Consider the following 17,311-nt stretch of genomic DNA (forward strand, 5'->3'; position numbering starts at 1 on the left):
GAAATCCATTTAAGAGGATGCTACAGCCTATTATACAGTTAAATTTGTTTACACAAACATTTCATAAAGCAACAATTTATGGTTATGCTATAAATAGAGTGAATTGTGAGATTTGCCATAGTACAGAGCTGTTCACCTTAAAATGGCCATTATCTTTTACAGGTTTGCCGTGTCATTTGTTCCCCTTGAAGCAATTGACCATATCATCAACATATCATTCAACAAAGAACCTGTGCAAGGCTCCCCATTTGTTGCAAAGGTTAGAATATGGAGTGTAGAAATTATCTTGTTACATAATATTTTAATCTTTAACTTTTTATTGTCTTCACAGAAAATAGTAACTATTAATTATAAAAGTGTTAATTACCATGTGATGGGAGGATTCAGATACATTTGTAATTTTGACATGATGATGGTCACATTCCTCATGGTATGTATTTGTATTGAGAATGTCTTTTTGAGGTTACTCACAGAATAATATATGTATATAATTTTATAACCAAGAATAACAATAAACCCAGTCATAGTGGAGAGCCCTCTAAGGGGTGAGTGAGGCATTGTAGACCATCTGATTGCCTCTCCACACACTACTTGCCAGAGGATTGTCCTAAGGTCTTACTGCATATCAATAATTTTTAAAGTAAAATGAATTTTCTTCTCTTGTATCAAATTTGACCCTGTTCAAGTAGTACTATCCTATTACTGTTTAAATACTAAGTAATTTGCTCCACAGCGTGCTGTATGTATTTCAGCATGCTTACAGTGAGTAAACAAAAGAATTTTTTCAGGTTCAAACCACTTTAGTTTGTGAGAAAAGTGTTATGCTTAGCTTATATGTAATACATTAGTTCTCTTGATACTTGTTATCGTTATTTAAGAGTGAGGGTGAGAAGTTGAATGCCCCAGTTTATTTGCATATGTTATAGAATCCTGAACAGTACCTAATGAGTAAGGAACCAAGTTTGATAGCTAATAGGTTTCAAGGTGTGTAAAAAGTATTGACCAAAATCTAAAGTGTAATGGACAATCCTTATATCAGCTAGGAATCATTCAGAATAGTAAGGAAAGTCCACTTACCATCAACATGAGACATAGTAGCAGTTTCTAGCACTGTAAATTGGTGTCTCTTGATGGTACTATGAATGAGAGATGATAAGGAAGTGAAACATGACCCACTGTAACTTCTGGTCCCAACAAATACAAGTATGCACATTCTTCATCGGTAAGGTGTCTCAAATAGCTCCTTCACTTAAGATAGAAGAACATTCTAAATTACTGTATATCCAGAAAGGAGTAAAGCATAGAGTGCTTAGACTTTGTGGGCTTGCACATGTACTTGTTCTGCTTTGCCATCCTTTCACATGAACATAGACTCCTAAAATCACCTGCCCTAACCAATAAGAAACTTTTTTGTGACTTGCACCTTCATTTGGCTTGTAATTAGAAGTAACTGGAAGTGTTGTCCCTAAAGCATTTGACTTTCCACAGGTGAATCATAATAGCCCTTAGTGAATGTAGTAGAATATCTTCTTTGGAAGAAAAGAAATGGCAAAGGGTACCATAGAATGTTACTACATAGTTGTTTGGTCTTCGTTGCAAAATCAGGAACAAGTGGCAGTCCTTCTAATATGCTGAACCTTAGCAAGCAAAGTCTGGATCTTACTGACCCATCTGAAAGAACTAAATGCCAGTTAAATTACCCCTTTCAATGTGAGGTTCAACAAAGAAACTTTCTGAATTGGCTCTTACAGAAACTTAAACCATTTCTCAGTACATGTCATAGATCCAAGGTTGAATAATGTAAAATATACGTAGTTTCAGTGAATACTTGAAATTGTTTTCAACTAATCAAATGATTGCCTGTGGTTAAGACAAATAGATACAATGATAGACCTTTCCATAACGGAATGATGCATAAGGTGAGTTTAGTAAATGATGGTTGTAAGTGTATTCGAACTTTTAATTACAAAATATGAAAGTATCAAACAACTAATAAATGTACATAATTAACATATTTATTGTCTACAAAATATGGGAATGTCAGTGATGTTTATATATTGATGTTTATATATTAAAACAATTACTAGACATACTTGTACAAATGAACATAAAATTTAGGTATGTTTTTACCTGTTGACTATCTAAGATAGTGCCTCTCAACTTTTGTTTGTTAAAAAGTATGAGAGACAAAATTTATATGTAAGTCACCAGTGGTTAACCGTGTTGAAGATAGACTTAAGAGTTAATTTACACAAGTTTAGAATCATATCCATTACTAAGGTTAGCTTATAAATTTACACAAGTTTAGAATCATATCCATTGCAAAGGTTATCTTATATGTATTGTATCTCATTTTTGTAGGCCTAAGGTATCTAACAAAAATTAAGCTAAAGTCACTACTGTCAGTACAGAGGATTTCAGTAGATAGTGTAATGGTCATCAGTCAGCTGTCTTAATGTCCTCCCCTGGTATAGGTTGTCTTTTAACTGGTTTGAAGTCCATCAGTGGACCTTGAATTGAGAACTATAAAGCTGATAGTTTTGTCATTGATTTTGAAGCCTTAATTTTTTATATGCAGTTTTAGCCTCTAAAAATCATTTATGGGTCCATATGCTTACTCCACTGTTACTAATTAATGAAATGTACCAAGAAACACAGTTTTCACAGTACGTATTTCATGATCTAGTATGATGACAGCTAAATATAAATGTTTTCATGTGATTAAGTATACTTTTTTTTTACTCTTCTCATTCTGAGGTACCTGGCTGGTACACTAAAACAAAATAAGAGTGTATTCAATAATGACATTTTTATGGCCTTAGTTATTAACAGAATATAATTTATCACTCCATAGGTGCAAGCAGACCCCAACAGAATTGTAGTCAGTGGTCAGTCTCTTGCTGCCACAGCTGTTGGGAAAACCTCTTTCTTCACGATATCTAACGTTACTGGATCAGTAGAGGATGTTGAGGTGTCAGTTGAGGGTGAGTTTTAATGCATCAGCAGTTGATGCTGCAAAAGTAGTCTTGCTGAGCAGAGCTTAGTTGTCTCCATCTCTCTGCATTGCTGGAATTCATTATCAGGCTTCTGTAAAACTTCATGTATACAATTTTATGTATTGTTCAAAATTAAGATGGGTCCTCATTGATGCTTGGGAGGGAAGAAGCTGTACAAACATTCAACAAACACATTTTACTTTCTGACAAAACTAACTACAGACTTTTTTCTTAGTTTTATGCCACTAACCTTCAGAATCAAGTGCTATTGGGAGTTTTCATATTTTAGTTTCATATTGATAGGCTGAGATGTCTGTTGAGTGATTTCTTAATTTTTTTGTCATGAGTACATATGTCATATGTTGAAATAGTTGTCAATATGTACTTCATAACAAAGTGTATTCAAGTTATGCTGCTATTTGTTGATGAGTGAATTTTTATTTTTATTTATCAGACTATTTCAACTTTAGGAAAGGATAAGTAATTATAATAGTTTTAAAATTATATATGCAAGTGGTCCATAGTTTTAAAAATTATGTGAATTTTTAAAATTTCAGATGCATTACTTACATTTTTTTCATATTGGTTTCACTGAATGCAGTTGAATGGTTACTTCAAACACTAAAGTTGTGACTAAAATATCAGTTCTTAAAAGAACTCCTTCAGTCCACCTGTACCATGACTTGAGACAATGAGAACGGAAATAAAAGAATGAACATTGGTATAATGCTTTTGAAGTCTAAACTAAATTTGGTATATGGTAATTATTACTCAAGCTGTGTATTAAAACGTCATGAGGACAGATTCATTAGTCTCCTAATTTGAAATATACTGGACTGATAGCATATGCATGTATTTAGTACTGTTGTAATTACTGGAGTAACTGGACATCCAAATTTAGTTTAACTGTATTGGCAGTGACTTATAATAGTCTTTAAAAGATCCTCCAGTCCTCTTGAGTTATGAAACTTTCAGATTTGTAGCAATACATGTTCATCACTAAGTATCTTCCTCTTACTCTCCATTTTATTTAAGTTATTAAGGTTACTTTTGAAAATCTTATGATGAAACTACATTTTTAATATTTTTAATCAATGATTATGCATGTACATGTCCAGAGCTATCTCTTAACTAATGCTCTTCTTTCATAGTGTTTATTAATTATTTACTTGTATATAAAATCATCAGATGTCTCGGTTGTCTCCTGCTCTATAGAATGTTCTTCTGTCCTTTTTCAGTAGGAGTTTTCTCCGTGATAATGTTTCTCTTTATTTCCGTTCCATTTCCTTATTTGTTTCCTCACACATTTATTTCCTTTTCAGGGCGATCCAGAAAACATCAGCGTGCTTACTAATAGTACTAACCCTTCTTTTAATAGTTAGCTTAGCCTGGGCATGAGGTGCGCCTAGACACAAGGCACATATGAAACCTCTTTGCCAATACCAGCATGGAGGAGGCGAAAAATATACATGTCACTGTTTGCCTGCTTTCTCTGTTTTTTTTTTGTTTTGTTTCTAGTATTAGTTTAAATAAACCTAGATGGCATGGTTTTAAAAGGCTACCTTGAAGACATACCAGACATTCAGTTTTGGTGGTGGTACTGTATGCTATGTGTGGAGGCTTCTCTTGCATACTGAGGATGTGATTTTGATTTTCTTTTAATATGATGTGACCATTTGTTAACAAACAATTAACTCATTATAGTTGACAAAAATGCAGACTATAATGTTTTCAGTGTTATTTGTTTTTTCCAGACTGATGACCAGAAGACGGTGCAGAGACTCATTTTTATTCTCTTTTTTTAATACAGTACTAGATACTGTGACTGAATTACTGGACTTGTCCTGTATCTTGCAACAGAATTTGTAGAGAAATGACATAGACTATATATTATTGAAATGCTTTAATAAGACTTTGTAAAACTGACCCTTTCCTGAGGTTTTCATAAACCCAATTTTTCATGTAACCCAAATTAACCCTAAAATCCCCAGCAGATTTTCTCTGAGGCCTTTGCTGCCTTCAAACTCTTGCATCAGAAAAGAATGTGCATCATCTGACTCGCTGTACTATCAGCAAGTATCAAGAACGGTATTCACTACTTAATTATATTTGTGGGTTAATCTTGTTAGGTTTTTAATTTTTAATAGTACGTACTCTTATGTAAAGTAATTTGTGTACATTTTTCTAGTATTTTTTTAAATGTTAAACTGTATCCATCAAGGGACCAAAACTAGTTGATGCATCTGTATTGAATGGCCAAAGGCAGAGAGCCCCTGATCCTTGCTGTTTCTCATTAGTGGTTCCTTACTGCCCATTCTCATTCTTAGTCCTTCCATCCCACTCCCTTACTGTTACCATATCCAGCCTCTACTCCAGCCTCTGGTGTAGCATAGGGCCACACTAACTTGGCCACATCTGTATAGGCCCCAATGGATTGCCAGTGCCAGCGCAGGTGCGAGACAATGGAGATCACACATTTAAAGTGGAGTTTGCCCCCAAGAGTGCTGGTGAGCATCGGATCCATGTTGCATACAGCGGCGAGGCAATTCCAGGTTCACCATTCAGCTGTAAAGTGTATGATGTTTCAGCTATTAAAGTTCGTCCAGTAGACAGAGGAATGGTGGCTAAACCAGTAACTTTCCTTGGTACGTGGTTCAATTTTTATTGCCAGGTTATTTCCACAATGTTTTGCTTGTAAACAGTTGCAGAATGTTTTTCTTATATACTTGCTATAAAATTGTTGTGGATAGTGTCCATTAAAAAATCTCCATTATATTTTTGTAATCCTTGTTTTTTCTGCAGTGGAAACAAACAATGCTGGCCCGGGAAATCTTGAAGTTACAGTCAATAATGGCCAAGTCCCAACAAGTGCTCAGGCACAAGGCAACCATGTGTATGCCATATCCTTTACACCAAAGGAAGCAAAGCCTCATGTTGTAGAGCTCAAGTTTAATGGAGAGAATGTTCCAGGCTCACCATTTTCATGTGAAGTGGTTGATGTGTCAAGAGTAACTGTTGCAGGAGCTGGCTTAGAAAAAGTTCCTGTTGACAGGCCAGCAACATTCACAGTTGATTCCCAGGTATGGAAAGTGGTGCTCATATTATTATGCCTTAAAGTATGTTTTGCTTTGGGAAAGTGATTGAAACAATTGTGTTAATAAACAAATACCGTATATTTCGGCGTATAAGTCGACCCCCCAATTCTGAGTAAATTTTTATGATTTTAACTAATATTGGGTATATTAGTCGACCTATAAAATGTGAGGCCAACCGTACGCTCAAAATAAGCAGCAGGGTAAAACGAATCATATAAAATAACCTGAATGTTATTACAATACATATGTTGCTCTACTTACCATAAGAAATACAGGTAATATACTCGGTATATTAACAAATCTGTGTAATTTATAAAAGATGAATACCTGCAAATATGATTAGAAATGACGAACGAAAGATACGTTACTCGAGTGTAATGTAAACAAACAAAGCGCTAACTAACGCTGCATAACTGCCACTCAAGTTAATGCTTTGATTGGGTTGTTAAAACGATGTGCCGGTATTTTATTATGATGTTGGAATATTCCTTGACCATTGGTTCTTCTATGGCATAAACGGGCTCATCTGAGGGAAAACAAACCTGCAGTTGATTCACCAGATTCAAACTGGGATCCTGATGATGAAACCGTGAATGATAATTTGTTTGATGAATTGTTTAATTCAACTGACTATTAAATACAAATTTTTTTTATTTTATTTAAAGTGATAAATAAAAAATTCATACCATAAATGTTTTTGAACAATACCCCGGTAAATACAAAACTGTCAGTGAGCGCATCCTTCTCAATTACTGTACTACAAATGGCTACGCAATGTTTACACTTGCTGTGCGATTGGGGTTTCTTCAAGTTACTTTGATTTTTTTATTTTATTTAAGGTAATGGATGTTCTAATGTATTATTATTGTCGTATTACACTGTGAATTTTTTTTAATACTGGTATTTACGTACAAGGCTGTCATTGTTATTAGCCAACTTTAAAGCCTGGATTCCTGTACCGATATGCCAAAATAATAAAGATTCACTTTTTGTTACCGTTAGATAAGTCGACCCCCTAATTTTGGCATGATTTTTTGGGGCTAAAGGGTCGACTTATACGCCGAAATATACGGTACTTTACTGTACACTCTAATGGACAAACTGAAAGATGGGCAAAAGGATGCGAAACTGTAGTTCCCAGTTTTGATGAGGAACCTACAATTGTATTCTTTATGTTCATTGTCATTTTGAATTGCCAACATCATTTCTGAAAATGTATATGTATAGTAATGGAAGTACATTATGAAAAGGTTAGTTTGGTTTTGATATTGTATGACTTTTCATATTGTTTGGATAGTGTATCTGAGAAGAATATATGAATAGCTTCAAAAATGAAAAAAGAATATAGTACAGTACTGCATAGTGGAAAAACTGTTTTGCCATGAATCATAAACGGCATAAAGCATTGGTTTACTTTTATAAAGCAATAGGATTTTTGTAATGGATATTGTTGCTGAGTGTAAAGACACTTTTATGAAAACATTTCAGGCAACCATGGACCAGTTAGAAGTGAAAATACTCTCTCCATCCAGACATCCTCTTGAGCCACGAGTATCAACCACAGATGGAGGAAAATTGATGGTTGAATATACCCCAGTAGAAGTGGGTCAGTATATATACCAATTTCTTAATTTTCATAAACAGTATGATATGCAGTTTTGATAGTAATATCATAAACCATCTTCCTCAGACTGTTGAAGACTGAAAAATTAATATCATAAACCATTTACCTCACTGTTGAAGGCTAAAAAATTAATATCACAGTACATACTATGTGAGAAAACTCTAGATGTTATAGATTCTTTTGATAGGCAGTTTTGGGAATTTTGAACACAGCTCACATGCAGTCAGTAGGCAGTTTTCAATATTGAATCAAGGTTTGACATGTGCCTATTATAGAATCATTCTCAAAGATGTCATTGCGTTATTAAGTTTTAGATTCTATTAGAATATAACAAATTATTTATAAGAGTACATATATTTTCTCAAGTAATCAGTGTTGTTGATAATATTGTAAGACATTTTGATGTCATATTATTGATGTAGCATTCATTTGAGAGACAATAAGAAATTTCTATAACTGATTAAAGCTTTGACTTGTGCCTACTACAGAATCAACTTCAAATATATAATTTTGATGTTTTCAAGATATATTATTTTTAGGACAGCACATTCACAGTTATGTATTTTTTCAGGTGATCACAGTGTTGAAGTGAGAGTAGCTGGCATGTTAGTGCCTGGATCCCCGTTTCTTGTTAAAGCTTATGATGCCAACAAAGTCAAAGTCACAGAAGTTGCCACGGGTATTGTTGCAAAGCCTGTTTACTTTTCAAGTAAGTTTACTTTTATGGGCTCTATTATATATGTAACACATTAACGATAAGAAAATGAAATTTTAGTTCTTTTGTGGACATGAATACTAATTACTAAAGCTTATGATGCCAACAAAGTCAAAGTCACAGAAGTTGCCTATGACTTTCCAGTAAAGGGACAATAGCTTAAGAATTTGAAAAGATAATATTTTACCAGGGGTTGAGCTTCCGAGTCACATAAAAATATCTAATCCTTTGGGCCAACCCTTGGAGAGCTGTTAATCAGCTCAGCGGTCTGGTAAAACTAAGATATACTTAACTTACTAGGGGTTGAAAGATGTCAATACATACTTTTAGGTATAAACCCAATCTTCACCCCCCTCAAACTGATGTGTTTGTGTCCAGTAAGAGGGAACGGAGTTAGGGTTGTAAGACCATGGCTCACATTTTTAAAACATGAAATTTGTTTTTAAGAAATATCCATGTAGTATTTATATAGTAATGCCCAAAACATTTGCAATGCTGAAGGTGATAAGCTATTAGATGGGAAACTGTAGCTGAGAGTAATTCTCTGCTGATGTATGATCAGATACATGATACAAAGAAAATTGTTCACTCTTTAAAGCTCAGTGCAATATTATGTTATTTTTCCTATTGAAGAAATATTTGTTTATTGAATATTAGAGGATAATTGAGGTTTTCATAATTGGCCTTTATTAGGCTAGAGGTCTGGATACACTAATCTGTTATAATAATAATAACTATATGTTAATTTCCAATTAACAAAATTTTTTTTTTTTTACAATAATCGAGGATAATTAATTACTTTAATTTCCAACAGTTGATGCATCACAGGCTGGTGCTGGAAATCTGGAAATTATTGTGTCAGTTAATGGCCGAAATGTGCCTAACTATGTACAGTCTGAGGGACATGCGAGATTTAGAGTTAACTTTAAACCAAAGGAGGCAGCTGTCCACACACTCTCAGTCAAATTTAATGGCGAACCTGTACCTGGTAAGTTCCTTTGTTCACTTGGTACTGGATTAGCAAGAAACTGGTAAAAGTAGTTATCTAGTGCATGCAGATATATAGATAAATAAATATTTTAAAGGTAGGCATATCCTAGAATTATTTCAATAATGATATAGGACACAGAAGTTTGTCAGTGCATTTGAGATCATTGAATAGATTTTCTAATTTTGTTGCCCTTAATATTTTTACAAAGTATTTCTATTTTTCCTTTGGTACTCAAGCATGTAGTCATGGAATTACATGAAGCATTCAAATTTTTCTTCCTTTTTTATTTCATTGGCAAAAATAAAGAGATAAGTGAAATGCTTTTGATATTTTTATAGTTGTATAGTCCTTCATGAGGATAACTTTTTATTTGGAAATTCCTAGCTTTATTGTTTTTTTCATTGTTGACTGGCTTGTAAAAATAATCTCAAGGAGCAAAACTGTTGATTTTAGAAATACAGAGTATGAACTGTTTTCTGTGTTTGTGAGGTTAAAATTATTTAAATCTTGAGCAACACATTTCTTACCCATGTTAGGTTAAAATTACTTAAATCTTGAGCAACTCATTTCTTACCCACCTGAAGGAATGAAAATTTTTTTATATGTGTATAACCAGCAATTCTAAGAGAGAGGAAAATATTTTAACTAAGATTTCTTCAGTGTTAGGTGGTTATTGACCTGTGTAAATCTTTAACATTTAAATAAAATCTGAATTTTTCTTACAAATTCAGTACATAATTTATGAAATGGACAGTCCTTGTTTTGATGCATTAGCTGTCTCATACTCCAACAACATTATCGATATAAGTAATTCCTCTGTAAAAAGGGAAGATTAATCTATAATATATAATCAATATTATTATTATTACATATTATTATTAGCAGTACTAAATATTAAATTTTTTTTTTGTCTGTCAAAGTCCTCCAGTTCAACTGGGTGGTATTATTATTATTATTATTATTATTATTGTTGTTGTTGTTGTTGTTGTTGTTGTTGTTGTTGTTGTTGTTGTTGTTGTTGTTGTTGTTGTTGTTGTTGTTGTTGTTGTTGTTGTTGTTGTTGTTGTTGTTGTTGTTGTTAGTTAGTTAGTTAGTTAGTTAGTTAGTTAGTTAGTTAGTTAGTTAGTTAGTTAGTTAGTTAGTTAGTTGAACTAGATCACAGTGAGTCAAAATTTGTAATTTCCATGCGGCTGGCCTCATAGACATTCAGAATTACACAAAGTTATTATCTTATATCTGGTGTAGTGATGTTATGTACTCCCTTTATCAGTGAATGGCCTAGATAAGGCTGTGATTATAAGTTAAGGAGCTTTTACCTATTCATTATAAAAATGTAAATGAAATATGATAGTTATTCATTTTAAAAATCTAAATGAGATATGGTGTTTTTTATGTGCATACTCTCTGCATATTAGTTAAATATCTCTAGTAATACTGTAGGAATCTTGATTTAGAGAAAGATACTAATGGATTATTTTGTGACCTTGTGTCAGATGATTAGAACGCAGATTTTTTTAGGCAGAAATTAATCAGCTTTGTTTTGATTTATCTGTGTGGTTAAGCTGATATGAACTTTTGCCAGAATATCCATTAAGTATCAGTAGTAATATTTCTGAGTAAAGTTCATAAAGTGTTCACATAGGATATCTAGATATTTTGTGGACAGAGTACCTAGTCTGGCCTTCAATGGACTTATTTTATGTCAAAGTGCAAAATTTAGTTTGTTCGTGAAATTTCAAATGTAGTTGTGATAATTTTTAACCAGCTTTGATAGCACCTCATTTGAATAAGTATTTTCATTGCCATGTGATTGTGAACTTGCTTTTAACCAAACAAATATAAACACTGGATAAAATTATTACCAGTCAGTGATAGCAAAAGCTAATTTCTTTTGTGCAAATCAGTTAATTATAATGTACACTGGTTGTGAATTTTTAGATTCATTTTAACCATGCACTGTATTATTAATTTCAACCATTTAAATTTTGGACAAAACAAAAATTATTATTGTCTGATTTTTGGTAAATGGAACAAGTTTATATTCTGTTCATGTTAAGCATTGTCTTACCAAATTTAAATAGAGCATCAGAAAAGGAATACAGCTGCACTTAAGAATCCTGCTACTTAGCTGGGCAAGATTTTGCTTTAAATTTTGAAAACAGGACTACTTGGTAAATTTTTAAAGGTTAATATAAGTTTTAAGTGTTAAAATAAATTTGCATGTGTACAGAAGAGCACAGGCTGTTGTGTTTGAGGAAACCACTCAAATTAACTTAATAGGTACTTATGTTTTAATATAAAGTACATATAGATTTTCAAGTTTTTTTTCTTATACAGAGACCTATAACATGTCAGATCCTTTTGTTTTTATTGAGGTAATAGAGGAGTGTTGCCCTGAAGGTCATAAGTAGTATTGAGAATATTTTCAAGACCTGAGAATCATTCCTTATTAGTTTGTTTATTTAATATACAGACCTTTCTTGTTTAAAATGTCAGTGTAGGCTCTTTTTTGAGTTATGGAATTGGCTACTTAAAGATCCTGTTTTAAGCAAGATAGACATTATGTCCAAGAAACTTATTAGGAGGAGGTCAACAGGTGAAATACACTTCCATAAAACATTGTGTAAGTTGCTGGAAATTTCTTGTCTTAGTTCCTTGCACATTGATATTCTTTCACCGCAGAAGTTTGTACCAATTAAACTAGAATTAATTGAAAACTTTGAAGTGATAGAATGACATGTTGATGATGGACTAGCCATTTTGGCACATTGATGTTCACTTTATCCCCTTTACAGAAATATAAGCATTTTATATAAGTATGTTAAGCATTGTTTGTATAAACTAAAAAAAAAATTTGAATGAGTACTCTTCATATCTTCATTTTACAGGGTCACCATTCAGATGTCGTGTTAGTGACAGTAGCCAGGTGGTTATTTCTGGTGCTGGGATAAAAATGTCCTCTTTGGCGCGTCCTGCTGTCATTACTGTTGATCCTCGTAGTGCTGATGTTGCCGATTGCATTATACAGGTAACAGAATAATAGAAATATTTTCATTGTTACTATTTTGCATAAATTCCTTTGAACATACATATTGAGTGATTTCATTGCCTCAGAGAGTTGATCAAATATCATTATCTCTTTTCTAAGAAAGCAATTTGATTTGGATTTGTAGGTGACATCCCCTTCAGGAGCACGTGTACCTGTTAAAGTGACTGGTGAATTACCAAATAAATTGACAGCTGAATTCCAGCCCACAGAAGTTGGTCCTCATACTATTAATGTTATTATGGATGGAGAAAGTGTAGGAGGTTCACCATTCACCTGTAATATATATGATGTTACAAAAGTTCAAGTTACAGGCCTAAATCATACCAAGGTAAGTACTAATCTGAACTTGAATTATTCAGTTGATATAAGCATTTGATAACAATAGAGTATTTAGCATTTTATCTTATTTTGTGTGATATGAAACTCATCTTTCAGATCTTATTGTTGATCTTTACTTGAACAGGTAAATCGACCAGTAACATTCACTGTGGATGCATCCCAAGCAGGAGAGGGTACTTTAGAATTAGTTGTGACAACAGCCAAAGCCTCTGTCAGAGCAGAAGTAGCTGCAAGATCAAGGGGTCTCTATGATGTCACTTTCACTCCTCATGAATCAATACCTCACTTTGTTAACATCACTTTCAATGAGGAAGAAGTGTTAGGTTAGTTTCACCCATAAAAGTAACAAATTTTTAATGCTTAAATGGTTTCTATGTACTATATCTTAAAAAACTGAATTTGAAGGATTTTTTAAAATAAAATTTTCTGTGAATTAAAATAAGGTTTTCATATTACAATTACTATTTCTAATCAAATTTCACAGGATCTCCATTTAAGTGTGATGTTCGTGAACTAGAACCTCGTGAAGTGCGTCACCTCCAACGTAAGGAGAGTCAGATGGTAACTGCCAAAGGAGATGGATTAAAACAGGTACCGTTTAATATTTTGCTTATTTTATTAATAGCGATACATTCTTTCTACCGCTAAGATTTTCATAGATCACTGGTGTTTAAGGTATGTAAATGTTGGATTCCATGACAGCAAGTGCAGTTACACAGTATAAAATTGCGCCTAGTCTTATATAGTAAAGTAGCCTTTCTTCTTTTATTCCTTTGCTCTTTTCTCTCTTTGGCTCACATTATAGCTGCATCAACATTGCTATAGAATCATTGTTACAAGTATTATCCTTTTAAGATGGTGTCTGTAATACTCTCACTCGTGTTTAGCACTCTATACTAGCCAGTTTGTTATACCTTGCTGTCTGTAGAATAGTAATGTACAGTATCATGTTATATACTAGTTCAGGATACTGTTTTGAGGCATTATCAATTTTTGTATAACTTTTTTTATTTTTGGAGGAATTCTTATGAGAATGAAATTATCTAGGGAGACCCTGCAAAGAATGTCAAGAATTTCAAACATTCACAGTACATACCTGTTCAGTGGGATTGAAATTTATTGTTATGACAATTGATGGTACAGTATTTTGTTTGGGGATGGATTTATTTTCATGGCTCAGTGTTTTGGTGTTCTCTCAGGTGGTAACGGGTAACACAGCATCCTTTACGGTGGACACCAAAGGATTGGATGGTGAACTGGATATCAGAGTCACTGGCCCAGATGGTGGTCAGATCCCTGCTAGATTAGTAAAATTACGCAGTGGGCTTCATCGTGCTGAGTACAGAGCAGACCAGGTAAAAACACAACTACAATAGTTGTTGAATAAATGAATCATGAAATTTAGGCTAAAAGCCAAGCATAAGATATTCTTACTACAAGGGCTGTAATTTAATTTTTTCTGTGAGGGTATAGTGCTGTCAGTGCATTTCATGTGGTGCATTGTAGGCATTACTTAAAATTATTTGCAGCATCCCTTTGGCCCCTAGCTGCATTCATTCCTTTTTACTGTAACTCCCTTATTCTATTGTACTTTCCACCCTCTCCTGACAATTGATTCATAGTGCAACCGCAAGGTTTTCTCCCTGTTATGCATTTCAAACCTTTTTACTGTCAGTTTCTGTTTTAATGCTGAATGACCTCATAGGTCCCAGCACCTGTCCTTTGGCCTAAATTCTATATCTTATTCTGTTAAATTTCGACATGTTTTTGTGAATATATAAAAGTGACAGTAAAGTGCTTTAGTTGAATATAAGATATGAAAGACGGTTTAGTTTTAATAGTGTAATACATTATATTTTAGAAAGTAAGCTCTGATATAACAGCCAGTTGCCTTTTTGTAATAATCATTCCATTTTATGATGTCCCTTTATACAAGAATAATCTTCATAATTTGATATTTTAATACCACAAGTGCAAGTTTTAGGCTTTCAATTTCATATATTTTCTCCCTATATATATTTATATTTTTTATAAACAAGTTACCATGATATAGGAATATTTCTTCCAGATTAAACATTATTTTATTTGGTTATACTAATTACGTAATACTGTAATACTTACAGCAAAGTAATTGTGATCTAACCCTCATTAATTATTACATTTTAGGGATGGCTGAATTTTTCCAACAAATTTTATATGATTACAGGTGGGGTCCTACAGCGTTGCAGTATTACACCAGGGTGCACCTATTAGTGGTACACCATACACAGTTGAGGCAGCTGATCCACGAAGAGTAAAACTTCAGCTTTCTGGGGAATGTTTTTCTGGTCAGGAGTGTGCTTTGAAGGTGGATGCTTCAGGTAAGAAATTTATAGTTGATGGTCCAATAAGCCTGATGTGTAATTGATTGCCACTGGTTCAGTTAGGGAAAGAGATGGGGTCTTATGAGGAAGTAGCCAGGGGTAGAGCTCTAGCTTCTTAATCCAGTGAACTAATATTCCTGTTATAAGACAGCCTGAGGAAAATACAGACCACTCTAATTCTTTGACATGGCTTAGAAAGTAATATCCACTCTCATGTAATTACTATATACATATACTACACCAATTTAATTTTGTTTCATAAATGCATGATGTTATTTTACATTAAGCAGTATTGGTTGTCATGTGAGTAAGAATGTGTAAGTCATACACTGTATATGTACATTATATCAGTAATATGGATAATGGTCTTATCACAAAATCTTAAAAAGACTTTATTTCTATGAACTAAGGATAATTGTAGGCATTTTTACCATCTGTGAAGGCCAGCCCCCTGAAATTTTAAATTTGAACTCAGTGTTCAACATAATGATGATAATGTTCTATAATAATAATAAAAATACTGCTGGCCAAACTCCGATTATGGTTGTTGTTCTCCTCCTCTCAGTAAGGTGACTTTTATCATACTTTATTATGGTTGTCAGCAATATTGGCTCAACTGCTTTTTTCATCATTTCAAATGATCTTTTCCAGTCTGCACTGTGTTCTGGTGACAATTTTGTTGTTGATTTATTCTTTCACTTTTTGTCTTCCTCCTTTTCCATACCTATTTTGTTCACACATTCAACCTTGGTCTTTCTTCATTTGTCATCTCTGAACTTGGAAATATATTTGAATGGAGTTCTTGTAACTTGTCATATTCACTACCTCCAAGACACAGTTGCAACCGAGTTCTTAGCCCTCTCCTATCCCTTATCCTGTTTACTTCTCCTATCCCTTGTCCTGTTCGCTTTTATCATAATGATGTTTGTTAAGGTAACTTTAAGTCATTGTGAAAGTATTGCTGTCATATTTGGAGAACATCATCTTGTTTCCACCTTGATTTGATTGCATCAGAGTTAAATATGTCTGGTTAGTGCCCCTGCCTTACCTCTTCCATAAAATCTCCTCTGCAATTTTGTTAGGTGGTTTCTTTGTCTCACATAGGTACTATTTTGGCCATTGTCCCAATGAGTCCCCCCTCATGGGTAGCTTTGTAATACGGCTCGCATAACCTCTCACCAGATTCATTCAATGGAAATCTGTAATCCATTGGGTATACAGTTCTGTGCCTGTTTCTTTTCCTTTAATGTCATGCTCTGTAATTCTTTCTTGTGTCCCTTTTTCTTGACTCTTACAATCTTTCATCCTTTAATAGGTAGATTTATTGTGATCCTTTAATTGGTGGATTTATTGCATGTTTTGGAATTAAACCCCACTTTCTTTCTCTCAACTTTTCCATTTGGTGAGGGCCATAAGGGAATCAGATTATTCATCCCAACTGCCTTATACATCCATTACAGTCTAATAAATTTTTAATGTGACCATTAGGGATCTGAACTGTTGAACTTAACTTTGCCTGTATTGGATAATGGTTCCATAGGTTATCTCCTACGACAAGTTAAAATAGCATTATGAATTACACTGTTAGGCCATGTGAATGGATACATAGAAAAAATAACCAAATTCAGTACAATTTGTGTGGCTTAGAAAGCACACATACAGGGATACATTCAATAAAACCAGCATTAACTAATTTAACTTAATTTAGATTCGTGAATTGGAATGAATGGCCTTTAAGGCTAATAAATGCACTGCCAAAAATCCAGTTTTGTAAATGAAAATGTGTACATTACTTTTTTTTCCCATCTAGGTGCTGGCAGGGGATCATTGTCAGTAGGTGTGCGAGCGGCTGGCCAAGATGTCAAACACTCGATAAGAGACCTTGGTGGTGGGCTATACCAGGTTCTGTTTTATCCAAGGGCACCTATTCCACACAAGGTTGATGTGCGCTATAGCGGAGTACCAGTTCAAGGTAGTATTTGTATAAAATGTATTTGTTTTGGTATAAAATTTATAAATAAAATATATTACTGATTAGTATTGACATATGTAGTCCGACAGTATTTTCCTGATATTTATATTTCTGTATTTTTCGAAGAACAAGATATTAAAACTATTTTCATACATAATTAATTCAAT

General features: G+C 33.6%; 2 protein-coding genes across 4 annotated transcripts in view; one reads left to right on the plus strand and one right to left on the minus strand.

Moving 5' to 3' along the window:
* The window catches only part of LOC135211080 (filamin-B-like), a 270,141-nt gene that overhangs the window by 237,302 nt on the left and 15,528 nt on the right, over nucleotides 1-17,311 (plus strand). For all 3 annotated transcript variants that reach the window (XM_064244140.1, XM_064244141.1, XM_064244142.1), the window contains 14 exons: nucleotides 163-259; nucleotides 2,855-2,984; nucleotides 5,420-5,641; nucleotides 5,799-6,076; nucleotides 7,580-7,697; nucleotides 8,287-8,424; nucleotides 9,245-9,418; nucleotides 12,310-12,449; nucleotides 12,595-12,798; nucleotides 12,934-13,132; nucleotides 13,294-13,400; nucleotides 14,009-14,164; nucleotides 15,016-15,169; nucleotides 16,983-17,144. In XM_064244140.1, the coding sequence (XP_064100210.1) occupies nucleotides 163-259; nucleotides 2,855-2,984; nucleotides 5,420-5,641; nucleotides 5,799-6,076; nucleotides 7,580-7,697; nucleotides 8,287-8,424; nucleotides 9,245-9,418; nucleotides 12,310-12,449; nucleotides 12,595-12,798; nucleotides 12,934-13,132; nucleotides 13,294-13,400; nucleotides 14,009-14,164; nucleotides 15,016-15,169; nucleotides 16,983-17,144 (2,279 nt within the window). The remainder of the gene's footprint in view (nucleotides 1-162; nucleotides 260-2,854; nucleotides 2,985-5,419; nucleotides 5,642-5,798; nucleotides 6,077-7,579; nucleotides 7,698-8,286; nucleotides 8,425-9,244; nucleotides 9,419-12,309; nucleotides 12,450-12,594; nucleotides 12,799-12,933; nucleotides 13,133-13,293; nucleotides 13,401-14,008; nucleotides 14,165-15,015; nucleotides 15,170-16,982; nucleotides 17,145-17,311) is intronic.
* LOC135211081 (kelch-like protein 20) overlaps nucleotides 15,165-17,311 on the minus strand; it is a 142,938-nt gene continuing 140,791 nt past the window's right edge. Inside the window, exon 13 of the mRNA XM_064244145.1 lies at nucleotides 15,165-15,324. The gene's annotated coding sequence lies outside the window, so the exon portion shown is untranslated. The remainder of the gene's footprint in view (nucleotides 15,325-17,311) is intronic.

This window comes from Macrobrachium nipponense, chromosome 4 (genome assembly GCF_015104395.2).
Source record: "Macrobrachium nipponense isolate FS-2020 chromosome 4, ASM1510439v2, whole genome shotgun sequence".
Lineage (NCBI taxonomy): Eukaryota > Metazoa > Arthropoda > Malacostraca > Decapoda > Palaemonidae > Macrobrachium > Macrobrachium nipponense.